The following is a 16,796-nucleotide window of genomic DNA, read 5'->3' on the forward strand; positions in this document are numbered from 1 at the left end:
TGTCAGTCAGTCAGACTTTTATTCATTCGGGGCGCTGGCATTGACACACTTCAGGAAAGTCTTGGCTGTCTTTCTTTCTATTTAACAACACATCTGGTCATCCAGTCATGAAGGTATTTATTTTTTCCAAAATGCAGTGATGGGACAAAATGGTCTCAGGTTTCAAACCCACATAGAAAATGGTCTGAGTCTTCTATCACATGACATGTATTGATTCAAGTGTCTGTACAATGGCTTACTACCTGGGGAATCTAAATCTATCATCAACAGCACTACAGTGTCAGACATGAAAAAAGTTACGACTAACGATGCTTTGGAATAGGACACACATGTCTCCCTTCCCTGCTGGTGCTTAGTTGTACTGTAATGTCCAACCAAAGATGCAACAAAAGTCTGCTGGAAATTTCACAGTGTCAATGTTATAAATTTGAGCTACATTTACTTTTCATGACATCGTGTTGAAGTCAAAGTCCAAGTTGATGAAGAGCAACAAGCAGCTCTAGTTGGTCATATTTAAGTGTTTGTAACAAATGAAGTAAAAGTAAAAATCCTTTCAGAGTGCAAGTGTGCTTTCAAAATTGATAAACTAATAAAAGAACTGTTTGGCTGCCATTTTCCTACATTACAAAGTTGGGACAAGGGGCTGGGCAAAGTAGAGGTTTGACAGTGGACTAAGGCACTTTGCAAAGAAGAATGGAAGCAGAAACTACATCAAGATAAGTGAACATGTTGGCCGGTTTCAAAATAGTTTTAACTAAGGCCCCTCATCTTGTCATGTTTATTACTGATAATCTCAAGACCTGAGAAAATGCTGCCTAGTGCTATGGCTTTAAAGGGATTCAAGAGATTTTCACAATTCAATACCGACTTATTGTTACTGTCGGGTCTGTGCTTTTACAAAATGCACTACAGTGTCACTAACATTACACCGTTACCTTTGAACAAAAACCTTATTTCTGCAAGTTAACACTTGAATTTAAAATGTACCAAGTTCTGTTTCAGGTGCTCTGTACTGGAGAACCACAACAGCCCTCTTTTAAACATCCTTCATAGAAAAGTGGTCATTTTGGTTTCTGAAGCCATTTATATTCAAGCTTATGTAATTTTTTCTCTACTCTTCCATCTTTGGTTCCCTTTTGAAGAATGTTATCCCAAATAATTTGGCCGCTGCTTCCCCAAACCTCCGAAATAAAAGTTGGAGGGGAAAAGATTTTTATAAGCAACAGCATTAAGGGCAACAGGAAAGCTACAAAAAACTACACTCAGTAACCACATTATTGGGCACAACTGCTTTCCTAATGCAGATATCTTATCAGCCAATCACGTGGCAGCAACTCAATGCATAAAAGCATGGTCAAACGGTTGACTAAACACCACAATGGAAAACAAATGTGATCCAAGGGACTTTGACTATGGAATGATTGTTTGTTGATTGCTGTTCTCCTGGTATTTATCAACAGTCTACCCATATTCTAATGGCTATTTTCAGCAGGATAACATCCTGCTGATGAGTTTCCTCCAATGGCCTCCACAGTCCAAGAAGCCATCTATCAGTGTAATAGAGCACCTGTGAGAGGAGGTTAAACGCAAAATCTGCAGCAACTGCGTGATGCTATCATGTTAACATGAAGTAGCCTCTTTACTGGTCTGGTCCCATAAACAGTGTATCTGTGGTGACTGAGTGTAGATAATTATTTCTTTTTTTATGTGCAGTAGGGATGTAACCTGGGCTCCTTTGGTTTCACATTTTCATTCTTAAAGCAAAGCACAAAAAGAGTTTATGACAACTTCCATCTATTGTCGAGAGTGACTGTACAGTCAAGTGTACAGCACCACCTCTGGCGGTGTCAGAAAGTTAGACTGATTAAAGTGGCAGTTTCCACTGAGGAAGATGCCAGTTTAATAGCATATTTACAGACAGAACATGAGTTTGCTATAAACTCAAACTGGAAATGAAATCTAAAATAGACCATACTGATTGCAGTGGGGAATAGAAATCTTCACTTGGACTCTTGTGTGATGCGTAGACAGTATTGTGTGATGAATGCCAGGCGCCATGTTTCTCCTGAAAAACAAATCACAAAGGCCTGGTTAGAATTTCTGATGTGAACGAGTCACTGCTTTAGCAAACCTGCCGAGCTGACAGCTGGCTGTGCGTGCTGATCAGCTCTGTCCAAATCTATGTTGACTGCCATTGTGCAGCCTGAGGACGACAACCCTAAAGCCTTCACCTTTAAATCCTGTAAAACTTCAGTTAATCTTCTTGATGAAAGAGGATACTATCAGTTAGTAAGGGTGCTAGTATTTGCTCTCTCAAGCTAGATTGCTCAAATGCTTCCAGTGTTATGAATACACTGTGTACAAATTTAATGTCCACCTTTTGGTGGACATTAAATGCTCTCACTCATACACACATAAACTCGCTGAACCAGAATGTGGAAATGAATAGTTTCTTCAAGCTTCACACCTTCTTACCACCAGTCACATAAAGGGCTAAGCCTCAACCCTCAACCCTCAATACTTTTTTGTGTCAGATGGATAATTGAAAAAAGCAGCTGTAATGTGACCTGTGTTGACAAGGTGTAAAAAAAAAAGAGCGGAAAAACAGTGACCATCATGAAAACTGCTTTCACTTGGGTTTATCGAAACTGACCATTCATTCAGGCTGTTCCCAGTTCCTTGTTTTTGGCTTCCCCAATGTCATCGTCGTCATCTGGGTCAACAGAGTGAAACTCTGCCACGTACAGGCTCTTATCGATGCTGCTGGGGATGGGCTTAATGTCAGTAATTAACTGATCCTCAATAGTTTTCAAGTTGTAGCGGTCATCTGAAGTTATCAGATTGATGGCCAGACCCAGGTGACCAAAACGCCCTGAGAGAGAAGAGACACAGCATATACATTACATACTGTTAGTTGAAGTGTCACAAAGTGAACCTGGGTGCACCAGATTTTCAAAGCAGTAGCTGTAAACAAAATTCTTTGTTCAGAATGCGAGAATTTATAAATAGGTTCATCTTCACCTGATCTGCCAATGCGGTGCAGGTAGGTCTCTGCGCTTTTGGGGAAGTCAAAATTGATGACCACATTCACTGCCTGGATGTCAATTCCCCGAGTGAAAAGGTCTACAAGAAAAGATGTGTATTAGTCATCCTACTGACCATAAGTAATTTAAATTTCCACTTTCTGTTGGAAAACGCAGAACTCCCTTCACCTACCTGTGCACACCAGGTTTCTGCACAATCCATTCCTGAAGTCATGGAACACACGGTTCCTGTACTCCTGCATCATCTTTGCATGAATGTAGAAGCACGAATAGCCCAGTTGGGTGATTTTCTTAGCCAGAAGCTCAACCCTTTGGGTGGAGTTACAGAAGATGATAGACTGATTGATCTGAAGCTGTAATAGATATAAAAAGGTATTATTATTCATTACAGAAGGAACAAACCCCTGAATTCTTTACATTTTCTGCCTCAGGTATCCTGTGGCCTTACCTATGGCAAGTTCACAGTATCATTTTCATAAAAAAAAAAAAAAAATACAATCTCTGTCCAGGTATGCATTTTACCTCTGTATCAGAAGTAATACCAACACATCTGAAAACGCATATCACATGACAATTCACATACACTGGGCATGTGGGTGCCGGTGTAAACAGAAAGCAGATTGTTTACTCTGCAGCTGGTAAGTTGCAAAAAAAACTATGAATGAGGAGCAGCAAAGGCAGTTATAGCGTCAAAATGCAGAATTTAACTGCACAACAGCTGCTAGCACAGACAACAAGGTCAGCAATGCTTTTTAATTTGTTCCATCCATGTTGCATTCACTACTGGCAGCTGTGATTGGTAAGACCCAATCAGGGAACAACTAGGATTCAGCAATATTGATTAAATCCCAATACATATTATTTTATTTTGAGGTATCAATAAATAAATAATAATACGTTTTATGATAGTACATTTTCTGTAAAATCAACTGAGGAATAAAAATAAGTCTTTAAACTTTCAGTGGGCAGTGAAACAGCTTTTCAGTTTGGTATTGAGTTACTCTCTAAAACAATGCAGCTTTTTTAAGCTCTTAGTATCAACTGGTTAACACTGAGCACTCACCCTAGAAAAGAGCGTGTTGAGACAGTGGACCTTCTGTCTTTCAGTCACATAAGCATAGTACTGGGTGATGCCCTTCAAGGTCAGTTCCTCCATCAGGTTGATCTCATAAGGCTTCTTCAGATGTTTGCTCTGGATGAGACATTCACAATATATTTTGAAGTGTGAACAAGATTTTTAATTTTTACCTCTTCAGAGAAGTGAATAGCTGCTTAAGTTCTCACCATGAATTTTTGCACACTGATGGGGAAAGTGGCAGAGTACAGCAGGATCTGACGACCCTTTGGCAAAAAGCTGATAATATCTTCAATCAGGACCACAAAGTCCTGGGACAGCAGCTTATCTGCCTGAATAAAGGGATATTTAGAGAAAAGGTGTCAAGAATGGTAGACTGCAGACCAACTTTATAAACACAGCCAACAATATTGACAAGTGAATTCAGAAATATAGAGTTAACCCACCTCATCCATCACCATCATTTGGGTCTTATCCACTTTTGCCACACCCTTCTTAATCAGGTCTAGTATCCTGCCTGGTGTAGCAATCACTACATGCACTATTATGGTCGGAGGAGGAACAAAGAGCATGTCACAACCAGTTCAACAAATTTTATCTTTGGTACAAAATCAGCAAGAAACACATTTAAAAGACTAAAACATATGCTTATAAATGATTACTTTATAAACTGAAACCTCCAACAACAAAAAGCATGAGCACGAGTAGGTATTGACTGGATGTGTACAAAAGTCAGAACTCCAGAATGACAAGGTAAAATATAAAAATCAAGAATTACTTTTCCATAGTTTTTCCATACAGAAACATTTTTTAAATTATTTCAAATATTAATGGCTTGACATCTACCTATCTCATCAAGACGCATGATGTCATCCCTCAAGTTGGTGCCGCCTGTGGTAGCCATGACCTTGACACCTCCAAGGTGCTTGCTGAGCTGAATGCTGATTTGGCTCATCTGCAGGGCCAACTCTCTTGTCGGCACCATAACTAAAGCTGGATTGAGATAGACATGGGAAGGGCTGATGAAATGCAAGGGTACATGAGATATATGGAGAAATTTAAATAGATTGATGCTCACAAAAAAATTACTTTATATATTCAGACCAAAGAAACCTGTGCACCAACAGTGGAAAGGAACGCATGTGGTAGAATAGTGCAGTGATCATGGACTCCACGTGCGCCAGAGATTGTGATGCAAAATATATCAGTGTAAAATGTGGTGTAGCCTCATTAAGTCAGAGATGATTCTGTTACTTCATAATGAGATTACATGTGTGGAGACAACTATCTGACTTGATTTGTGGAGAAAATCTGCAGGAGAAAAACCTGTGCTCTTATGCTTTCCATACAACATATTAGAAATGTATAATTTTTACTACAATTTTACAAAAACACAAACTTCAAAGTCGAGCCCTTCATAGTTTTATATCCATCACACCTGTTTCAAAATTCACTCACCCTGGATGTGATCCTTCTTCAGGTCTATTCTCTCCAGCAGAGGGATGAGGTAGGCTCCACTTTTTCCTGTACCATTCTTGGCTCGAGCCAAAATATCTCTGCCCGACAGGGCAATGGGGATACTTTCCTCCTTTTGGCACAGAGACAAGTCCAATCAATACAATCAGCAGGGTTCTTTGGACATGACAAGACTTATATGGAAAAAGGCAAACAATTATTGAGTACAACATCCAAAAACAAGGGCTGCAATCGTCCCACCAAAATATTACAATGTGTAATACAGGGAAGAGCATATATTACTGCTTTAAAATATTTCTGGATGTGCCAGTTTATCTGGATTACAACTAAAACTTCAGATGTTCATAAATCAGGATAAATTTGAATCAATTGAGGCTGGAAAGTTAAATGGATAAGTTTGATACATACAAAGCACTGTTCTTGGTTTTAGTGAGTGCAGTATTCAAATCAAGCTAAATAGCTTTATTTACCTGGATAGGGGAAGGTTTCTCCCATCCCATCTCAAAGATTCCCATTAGAAGTTCTCGCTTTAAGCAGTAGTCTTCAAATTCATTTCCCTTGGTTGATGTCACATCCTGGGAGAAACAGAGCAGTTTGATAGGATGCAAAGGTTGATATGGCAGCATTACAAGCCAACATACACTCAGTGAATCTAAAACATTTGGAATCCAACAAAAAATGTTGGAAGTGTCTCAGAGTTATGAACAGTTAATGTGAATAATTATGCTATTACTAATAATTAACTTACCGAAGTTCTCAACCTGGTGTCTTTTGGGGGAAGTTCCAGGCACTTCTTCCAGTCATCCCCAAACCTAATTGTAAGAATGTGCACTGTCAAGTCTAAATAAATAACAAAACATCACAGACTGAAAAAAGAAGGGCTCTGATATATACTGAACCCCCAAAACCCAGAGTTTTTTTCTTAGTCCAAACCATTTTTCCATGCATATTACACACAGATAGACTGGGAAACTGATGGGGATTTTTTTTTTCCCCATTTACTTCACAAGTAATGGATCTTCCATAAGTACCAGCTGTGTCCAATAATACTCACAACAGTAAATAAATAAGATTGCCAAACCTAAAATATATGATTTTGCTATTTACTATTTTTGCAATTTATGCAACAGTATTTTGGCAAAAAGATATGATGGGACATCCTGAGCCTACACAAGGAGTCCTGAGGCTTTGAACCACAATATGAGCTACAGACACTTTCTGAGATTCTCATCTTCTTTTACTGCTGTTAAAATAGGTTTGTTTTCTGGGAAGGAACTGCATTTATATTAACATCTACTAGGTTCTTGTATCCACTGTAGGCAGTAAGGCTACAGAAGTGATTTGAACATTTATTTCAATGCGGAAGTTAGAGAGAATGTAGAGCCAGTATCTTACTTGATGCCCCCACTGTTCTGAGGAATGCTGCTCCTATTCTGGGAGACACTGGACTGTTGGGCAGTTGCGAGGAGTCCTGACTGTTGACCAGCTGGTTTGGTCTGTCCTCTGAGCTGCCCATTTGCTGCTTTGTTCAGTCCAATCATTGGTGCTGGGTTTGCTGTTCTTGCTGTAGCCATGGGTTCTGGCAATTTCCTTACAGTGTGTAAAATTTATATTTGCCTCTATTTCACTTATCTGTTTTGCTTAATGCACCCGTGTGTAAAAAAAAAAAAAAGAACTAAAAGCTGAAAAAATAAAAAACTTTTTCTGCTATCTTTTCTTTTTAAAGAATGTATTGTGTACACAATCTGACATTCAGACCTCTTGAAAAGAAGAAGTCTGCGTATGAATTCTGTCTATTTACAAGACAACTCTCCAAAAAAGGGAGAAATTAACATTCATATGAATAAATAAATCAAATATGTGACCAAAACATAAACTCTTATTTTTCTTTCAAAATGTGTGTCTCATACTCTTATCTTTGCTGTAATAAGAATCCTGAATTTTCTTTGTGTATTCTTCTAATATCTTGGCTTGAAGGTCCGAGTGCTGTGTTTATACATTCAAAATGGCCAGTAGGAAAATAAGACCTCCTTGGTCAGGTCTCAGACTAGTACAATTTGCTCTTTGACATCAAGAAGTCTTCAAAAGTGTTTGCTGGAGCTTAATACTGGCTCAAAAGTCACTCCAGGAATCTTGTCTTTAATTTTGATAGTCCACTTTAAATGTCTGTGGTTATCTTGTTCCCGTTTCCTTTACTTCTGCTGCAAAAGTTGAGATGGCAGTCTGCAAAGTGTTTTGGGAATTGCCGATCAACAAAAAATCCAGGTTACCTGTCAGGCAATAAACAATCATAGGTGGTTAATTCTGAGCATTAACGAGCGAGCCACAAAATAATACTTATTAATAATAATAATAATAATAATAATAATACTTCGCTTGACAGTGAGCAATCTAAACAAAAGTTACACAACAGCACTGAAAATCACCGACATACATTTCAGATGTGTGAATTAGCAATGTGCATCTTCGACAAGTCAGAACACAAACAATGCCACGTTTGGCAAAACCACCAAATGTAAGCAACAATAGCTTGACCACAGTACTAGTTTTAAAAATTGACTCCAAAAAGCTTCAAGAATTTATACTAAACATTATAGGGTGAAAATGCTGTGTTCGACAGCTTAATTTCGGTACGAAATGATTATTAACACCAACTTTACCAGTGCGGCTTTGTTGTGATGCCAAGGGTACGAGCTAACTTGATGCTAACCCAAGCTAACGTTACAACAGTTGCGAGCTAAAATCCACTGACAGACCAAGTTATGTTCAAAATTAGTTTGCCACTGATTTTTTTTAAACAGTTTCGAACAAAATAAAAGGCGAACCATCAGGATATTGTCCCGTGAGTCGCTTCTTTCACAAACATATCGCTGTCACAGTTGATAGCAGAGTTAGCTTGTAAGAAGTTAACTAGCATCGTTAAAACTTTAAGCGTAGCAACGTGGCTTTAACAATCCAGCTAACAAGCTAATGTAAGATCGTGTTTCTGTTTAAGCGAGTGGCTCACTTTAAAAGTGTTGACATAGAAGCGATGCGTGCAAATCAACACCGTCTTCTCAGTTCGCACCTGTTACATCGAAACTTTTATTCAACCCGACCAAACTAAGTTGGCAAGATAATGTTAGCTTAGCCATTAACGATACTGTTAATCGATACGCTTGAGAAATTACTCTTTACCCAGTCGGAGAGCGATGCTACCTTCACTTTGCTATATCCACCCAAAGTCTTCCCCGTTCTGTCGTTGCTTTGCGTTATATTACCAGTTTAATCAAGTTTGGTAAATACTCGTTGTTTCGTGAAATCCACTCTTTTGTCTTCTCTTTTCTTTCAGAGTATTCACAATTCAACATGGCCGCGCTCGTTTTTTTGGCTGGTTGTTTGCTCCAAAGGAAACTCTGACTGACCAATCACAGCTCTGCTTTCAAATTCACAAACGTCACTGTGGGATAAGAGATGACAAACAAAATTAAGACAAAACTGAATCTGTTGGACACATTTTATATACAAATTTCAACAACTTTTTTCAGAAAAAACAACAAACACGCGTACAGGCACAAATGCACACAAACAGATTTAAAAGGTAAAGTGGACCTAGATAATTAAAATAGCATAAAGGTGGGATTTGAATGTGCATAATTGAGCATGTCAAGTTAACACTGTTAAGCCTTACAATAAGCAGACTGGATACAATTTTAAAAGACTCAAAATGTCAAAAAGTGGAGCTGATCACTGCAGCAGCTTGTGGGTGACCAGTTTGCTCCCAGTCACAAGGGGAGTGCCCAGTGCAGCATGTGGATAAGCAGGCACTTTATCCATGTATCAAAGCCCAAGGATGCCAACTGTGATGGTCTTTTGTCATGAAGCCCACGAGAAGAGGGTCAGTTTGTAGGGAAGTCTAATTTCAGGTTCAGTCTATTAGCTGTTCTGTCTTCCCACTGGTGAGACTTTCTCCTGGGTGTCATTTTGGGCACTGAAGTTTGATTGTCTCTTTGTTGGTTGGCTGTGTAGAGGTAGTTGCAAGTTGCACTGGGCAATTATTTAGAGCTAGTATGATGGAAATACAGGCATAGATAGAGTCTTTGGAGAATGGGAGGTGCCGTGATGAGGGGTGTGTGGTGTAGTCGGAGGTGAACATCCACGACTCTGGCTGGGAGATGGGGACCCTAAAGGACAGGCAGAGAGTATAAATGTAATACTGTGATTTTACTCACTGAGAGTCCGTGTGTGTGCAATTGTGTGCATGTCCTCACCATTTTCCGTTAAGTTGCTTCCGTGTGGTGAGACTGACACAATGTGTTGATCCTGAACTCTTATGTGCTTGGAGCCTCTCCCTCGTAACACATCTGCTATCTGGAAAATATTTGCAGTCTGTTACAACTTTGTGTGCATGACCTCAGGTAAGGATCACAGTGATCTTGAGTTAAACACCAGAATAACACTGGCAGAGAAAACCCTGCACTGTTCAGGTCTGGCCCCTAGAGGGAAGGATACACACATTTACTTTCCATTTTTGGCCATTTCTTCCTACCATCCTAACCAGAGCTGAGTCAAGTAGATTTTGCAACTGTTTGCATTGTTGTTGACATAACTAAAGTAGCAGATGAGCGGGTTTTTCCATCATAAAGTTACAGTGAGTGATTGAAAGTTTGGATATTCACATAGAAGTCATTCAGTCTCAGTCAATTTGGTAACCTCATTCAGATTCGCTGCTTTCTTGACACTATCTGAATTGTCTTGAAGCAGCATTTCATAACCATAAAAAGGCTAATACAAACAATACAATAATAATGGAATCTCAAGGCCTGTCATCTCCTCACTCACTTTCTTGTTCTTGGCCACCATCACAGGGGTGTCGTTGTGGTAGTTCTTGAGGCTGCTGTCAGCCCCGCTTTTCAGCAGCAGCCGCACCGTGTCCACCTGACCTCGGCCACAGGCGCTGTGTAGGGCTGTATTCCCACTGTATGACTGGCTGTTGACATCACAGCCATTCTGCGACAGAAAAACAGAAGTTGTATAGATGTGAATCATATAGAAAGCCAGAGTAGATACAGTTAAGCACAGAAAGTGAAACAAAAGATAATGCCATGGAGAGGGTGAGTAACATCAAATAGGAGAGATAAAAGAAGGAGAAAAGATCATTCTGTCCATGTTCAACACATCTCTAAGCTCTGACAATAAAGATAAACTATTAATATTTTTACTCCAATTCTTTGAAGGTCTTATCTTTAAGCTAGAAAGGATGGGAAACTGTGCATACAGCTGATGAATAGAAAAGAGAAAACAAGTCTGACCAAATAGAGCTGAGTCACAACCCTTTCTCTCCCCACACACGCTCATTACCTCAATGAGGAAGTGGACCATGTCTGCGTTATTGCTCTCCACCGCATGCATGAGAGGACTCTGGCCACTTTTGATGTCCTGATTAGAAAAAAGAAGTACCATGGGAAAAGTCAGTGGACGCAGAAATGGTATAGGTCAAATTTGAGATGTTGTGAAACTTAGTCAGTGCTGACTAAGTGCGGCATAGGGACAAACCATTGCATTGATGTCAGCTCCTGCATCAAGCAGCATTCTGGCTAAATCCTTATGGCCCAGCAGCACAGCCAGATGGAGAGGGCTCAAACCTGCGAAAATGGATAAAGCAGGACCTGAGTTTTACATGGAGCAAATGTAGACGTTCACAAAATATGCAGAATACAGAGCAAGAGTAGTTTTGGAGAGACATGAGAAAATGCCATTAGGCCTACAATAGTCAAAACTGCTGAACTTAACAAATCCTGAAAAAAAAGTCTTGCCTGGACATGAAACCTCGTTTGATGCCATTAAAATGATAGAAGGTCAACTTTGTCATTCACTGGATTCACTTAGATCTGATCCCTACATACAAACTCAGCTCCACTAAGAAGATACACATTGGAAAAATATGAGCCTGTGTGTATTTTGCGGACTTTTTCCATCACCCAGACTTGTTACTTTCACACCAAAACATTGTTCTGTGCTGAAACACGACAGACATGTTGTGGCGACTTGGCAGTGTGACACTACAGTGACACCAGACCACAAAGGAAGGAAATGTCCTCCTCTCTTCCCACCCACACACCCAAAAGAACCAACCCCTACCTGAACAAGGGTGCACATTTTTCTTATTTCCCTCAGCAAACTCTTATGCACTAACACTAGTGAGTTAGTCTATGTGGTTTCTATTAAATTACCAGAAAGGAGGAATGTCAGTGTTACAGCTAATACTTTTGTCATAGCACTCTGCTTATTATTTTGATGTTTGTTCATTTATTTTACTAACTGATGATCCGTGTCCAAAACATATTTCCATTTATTTTCTACATATTTCGTCTGTGCCTTTTATCTAAATTTATTAAATACTCTTAATTTGATAAAGGCTTTGCATTTACTCATTACATTAGTCACCGGAAAATCACTAAAGGGGAAATGGTTACAAGCAATCACAAGGCTTTATCAGATGAAATAACTTAAGAGCTCAGAGCCATTCTGGATCTTTGTTGGTCAAGAACATATTCAATACAAGAAATACCAAGGTGCTTCTTCAGTAAACCACAACTTACCCTCATAATTTCTGCTCTCCAAGCATGTGGAGGATGAGGATTGAGAGAGCACGACAGATATACATTCACGCTGGTTGTATTCACAGCAGAGGTGCAGTGCTGTTTGGCCGTTACGGTCCAAGGCAGCAGGGTCAGCTCCCGCACTCAACAAAACATCCACCATGTCGGCCTGCTGGGTTATCACTGCCAGGTGAAGGGGAGTCTTGAGGAGGGAGGGAGGAGAGGGGGACAGTTTAGACAAATCAATGTATTCAGGTCCATAACCACAAAAGGCAATATACAGCCTCTCAAAACAGTTTTCATTTTTCACACTGCAGCACACTAGATGGTATTCAGAGAGCATGAATCCCCCACAAATGCTATATAATGTTCCCACTCTCTACTATCCTCAAAGGAATCATTCCCGTCTCTTAAAATCTGATATAAAAAGATTTTCTCCCTGTATAGATGACATCATTTCAAAACAAGTCTTAATGTCACTGTTCTGACTAATAGTGCTGCTCATAGTGGAAATCTTCATTGCAAGCAAATGTAGCAATTTGGGCAACCACCCCAAGGATTTTTGTGAACAATCTCCAAAACATATTGCCATCAAAGGAATAGTTTGACACTTTGGGAAATGCATTTACTTGCTTTCTGGTGGAGAATTAAATGAGAAGGTTGACACCACTAATGTCTATATGGTGAGTATGACGCTATAGCCAGGAAACAGTTAGCTTAGCTTAGCAGAAAGACTGAAAACTAGAAGGACACAACTAGCCTGGTTCTGTCCAAAGGTGACAAAATCCACCAATCAGCACCTTTAAAGCTCACTAAGTAACACATATCACATTTCAGTGGTGGAAGTTTCGAATACCAACCATGAAAAGCGAAGCTGTATATGTAGATAATCTTGAAATGAACACATTACTGTAAATGAGGAAGAGTGTTACTATTTCTAGTAAAGGCCTCCTATCATCACGAACCTGTTATACAGGTTAAAGGTCAGAGACACAATGAAACGCCCGTAAGGACAGCCGACGCCTAAAATAAATAAACAGGTAACCATTACCTGGTTATATTGTGCACGTGTGACCTGCACGTTACTTGCCTGTTCACACATATATACAAACACACCTAACCCATGCACACACACACAACTCAGAGCAGCCAGCAATGAAATCTATGTCTGAGGAATCAAAGATGAGGAAGAACCTGGTCTGAGAGACAAACAGTCTGCAATGACAGCAAAACACACAGTTCACCCGCTGTTTGCCTGGATCAATGATGAAGTGCTGAATTAAACCACTTGAGCAATCTAGGATGTTCCTTTGGGTGAGGTCAGCATGTATCGTCCTGTTGATAATGATGTCAAATCTGGTCAGGGACAGCACTGACAACTTAAGTAATGTTTAGTCATAAAGGGAAGTCTTTTAACCTGGAATTTTTAGCTGCTATTCAAGTTACACAATATAAGCAGCAATCAGGAACAGTTAGCTGTTCCAAGTTTCACTTTTGCTGTACTACTATTATGTGTGTATGTGTGTGTGTGTGTGTGTGTGTGTGTGTGTGTGTGTGTGTGTGTGTGTGTGTGTGTGTGTGTGTGTGTGTGTGTGTGCGCACACAAACTGCGGGTTTGTTCCAGTAAAGACTATAAAAAAAAGTTGTCCAGCTGTGGGAGAGCATCTCTGTGGAATTCCTTCAGTGTGTCAATGCCAGTGTTCCTCCCTTTAGCTCCTGTTTCCCTGAATCCTGTGAGTCACATGCATGCTTACGGCATTAGAAAAAAAAACCCACTCACACAATAGTACTCCCCTTTAAAATATACATACATCTACTATTAATCAAACATTGTGAAAAGTAGCCATAATACTATTTGGTCCCCACACAGCACTAATGAAACTCGTATGGTAGTATCCTCCTGAATCATTTCCAGAGCTTAAGAAATTACCTTCCACACTCAGGCCTTATAAGGCCTTCACAATTGACCTCTCAGAGTTGGCAGAGTCTAGCTGTGGCTTCCTGTAAAGGACTTCAAAAATGACTAAAACAAAAATCCAGCAAAGATAAGAGGAAGGGTGGGAAGAGAGCGAAGCGGGTGGCAGGGTGGAGAGACGGAGGAATGAGGAAGAAACGGAAGCAGCAGAGGGGACTACAGGGGGAAGGCAGGATAACAAGGGAAAATCCCTTCTCTTTCCCTTGTGTCTGTCCTCACACACTCGCATTCCTGCAAAATGAGTGGATCAACATGAATGAGGTGAAAAGATGAGGGGAGAAAAGAGGAGGTTTCTGGGCATGAACAGCTCCGGGCTGGAGGCAGTGGCAAACACAAAGAAAGGTTGAAGGCAACGATAAGAGAAAGAGACTTTTTCTTCTGCAGTGAAGACTGGGGGGGTAAAGAAAGTCCTGTTGCACAAATAAACATCACACGCTCTTACGTCAGTGATGTTGACAGTTACACCGATAGCATCAGTCAGTTGATCAGTTATGGTTAGAAACCCTAAATTCTTTTAAGATGTATGCAGTGACAAATATGAAAAAAAGAGACAGCAGTGAGCGAGCAAGACAGATAAAGAGACAGCACGAGAGAGAGAGAGACAGAGAGAGAGAGACAGAGAGAGAGAGAGAGAGAGAGAGAAGGGAAAGTCCCGATAAACTACCCTCTGAACCTCAGTGCAGGTTGAGAAACAGCACAGGGGGGAGGGGGTTGGTCATGTGACTTCTCGGAACAAGGATACTAAAGCGCACACAAACACACACAGATGTCACACGCTCATGTAAGCACACCCGCGCGCGCACACACACACAAACACAAAATTAAATGGCATGCTAGCATGCACATAACCAACAGATAAAATTTAATATGAATTTACGTGCATCTGAATAAAAAGGTTTCAACAGTACAGTGAACTTGGCTATTTACAGAACTGCCTCTAAAGAAGCAATTATTGGGTTGTTGCCATCCTCATACTGTATTGTAGCAGTCTTTAATCAAAAGCACATGACCATCAGCACATGGTTTTCGTGTGGGTGGCCCCAGGGGATTCAGTCCCCAAACCCCACTAATGTCACTGCCACGCACTACACCATCAGCTGTGGCGAGAGCATCAAAAAGTAGACTACTATAGATGTGTGTTTGTGTAGCTGTACTGATAGCATGACCAGTGTGGGAGTATCAAACAGCTGTCTCTATCATCATAGTAGCACAGTCAACAAATGTAGTAGTACAGTGTACAAATCAGGCACTGCACTGTTGTTCAGTTACGGTACTGATAGTAACACTCTGTCAAAAAGTTCCATATGCAAACCACAGAAACTCAGGATTTGTCATCAATATTGGAAAAGGCTGTGTTTTAATTTCACATTGTGTTTGGGAAGTTGGTCAGTGCCAGAAAATGTGTTCAAGTCTGTCTGGTAAACTTTATGCTATGAAAAATAAAAAGTTCCCTGGCCTCATTTTAATAAGTGTATTCTTTATGGTATTCAGTCAAAACCACACAATCTGGTAGGCAAATGACTGTGGTAGGACATGTGCCTGAAAATCTCCCTTTTTGGTTATAACTGCATATATATATCTGAGTGTGAGAAAAGTGTGTGTGTGTGTGTGTGTGTGTGTGTGTGTGTGTGTGTGTGTGTGTGTGTGTGTGAGCATGTTGCATTTTCATACACACGGCAGACACAGGATATCACAAAACCTATACTGTCAAGCCTCATGCAATGAGGAAAGACAACAACCGATAATAACACCAGCGTTATTTCTGGTAAGCGGGCCCGTGGTGTCCTGTGTAGTGTGAAACCCCAGCCTTGAGAACTAAAGTTCTGCACAGCTCAGGTGGTTTCTCTGTTTGAAGGATGAAAGAGAGAAAGCTGGCAGACTGCAGAGGAGGAGGTGGAGACAACAACAACAGAGGGGGAGAGAAAGTGGAAAGAGTGGAAGTGTTGGCTTAAGGCCAGTGTTTGGGACAGTCCGGGATTGAGAAACACTAAAGATAATTCCTTGTACACATTACAGTAAAGTACACTGTAGCTAGTCCCTTGGGTTGAGGTTACTATGTAGGAAGTTTAAGGGCACAGTCAATTTTTTCATAAGAAAGAAAAATTTGCCAATTAACATTAGCGTAAATAGCCAGCATTGCCCTAGAATGCCCTAGACTATACGCAAGAAAGAATGCAAATTATAAGATGGAATACTAGTTATGTCATGTAATTTTCCAGTCTGTTCATATGTTTTCAGTTAAGGCCAAGACATGAGTTATGAATCCAGGGTTCATGAGAGTTCAAAGGACTCACAGTGTGCTTGACTCTCTCCTCTGAGTTTCACAACATGGTAAATCCTACATGCAAACACTGAAAAATCCCTTCCTTCAGGGAAACCTAGTACTAGAAAACTATTGCACACAATAAACGAGAACACTGGAAATCACATGTAGTCCTTCCCAGCATGTGCATGGCTTTGAATTATGGCAAGTACAGGTGGAGAAACCAGGAAGGGTGAATTCCATTTGCATAACCATAAGCCACCATGACTGTAAGAGTATGTGATAACACGGTGCAAGGCAAGGAGGAAACCAAGGCACTTCCTCTTTCATTCTTTTCCATGTTACTGTTATCAGAAGGGTGAGGCAGGGGAATGTGTTTTAC

General features: G+C 40.3%; 1 protein-coding gene across 4 annotated transcripts in view; it reads right to left on the bottom strand.

The window, feature by feature from the left end:
• LOC130172683 (probable ATP-dependent RNA helicase ddx6) overlaps nt 1–16,796 on the bottom strand; it is a 26,036-nt gene continuing 9,240 nt past the window's right edge. Inside the window, exons 1-13 of one of the 4 annotated variants that reach the window (XM_056381556.1) lie at nt 8,773–8,979; nt 6,991–7,865; nt 6,344–6,407; nt 6,066–6,170; nt 5,578–5,707; nt 4,966–5,112; nt 4,566–4,660; nt 4,329–4,451; nt 4,108–4,236; nt 3,217–3,397; nt 3,022–3,123; nt 2,654–2,872; nt 1–2,065 (exon numbers count right to left, since the gene is read on the bottom strand). In XM_056381556.1, coding sequence (XP_056237531.1) covers nt 2,661–2,872; nt 3,022–3,123; nt 3,217–3,397; nt 4,108–4,236; nt 4,329–4,451; nt 4,566–4,660; nt 4,966–5,112; nt 5,578–5,707; nt 6,066–6,170; nt 6,344–6,407; nt 6,991–7,169 — 1,467 coding nt within the window. In that variant the 5' untranslated portion in view covers nt 7,170–7,865; nt 8,773–8,979 and the 3' untranslated portion in view covers nt 1–2,065; nt 2,654–2,660. Of the gene's footprint in view, nt 2,066–2,653; nt 2,873–3,021; nt 3,124–3,216; nt 3,398–4,107; nt 4,237–4,328; nt 4,452–4,565; nt 4,661–4,965; nt 5,113–5,577; nt 5,708–6,065; nt 6,171–6,343; nt 6,408–6,990; nt 7,866–8,772; nt 9,759–9,845; nt 9,946–10,416; nt 10,585–10,935; nt 11,014–11,130; nt 11,220–12,176; nt 12,379–16,796 lie in introns of those variants that run through there. The other 3 variants (XR_008828317.1, XR_008828316.1, XR_008828315.1) reach the window with 3 other exon arrangements.

Source organism: Seriola aureovittata, chromosome 7 (genome assembly GCF_021018895.1).
Source record: "Seriola aureovittata isolate HTS-2021-v1 ecotype China chromosome 7, ASM2101889v1, whole genome shotgun sequence".
NCBI lineage: Eukaryota > Metazoa > Chordata > Actinopteri > Carangiformes > Carangidae > Seriola > Seriola aureovittata.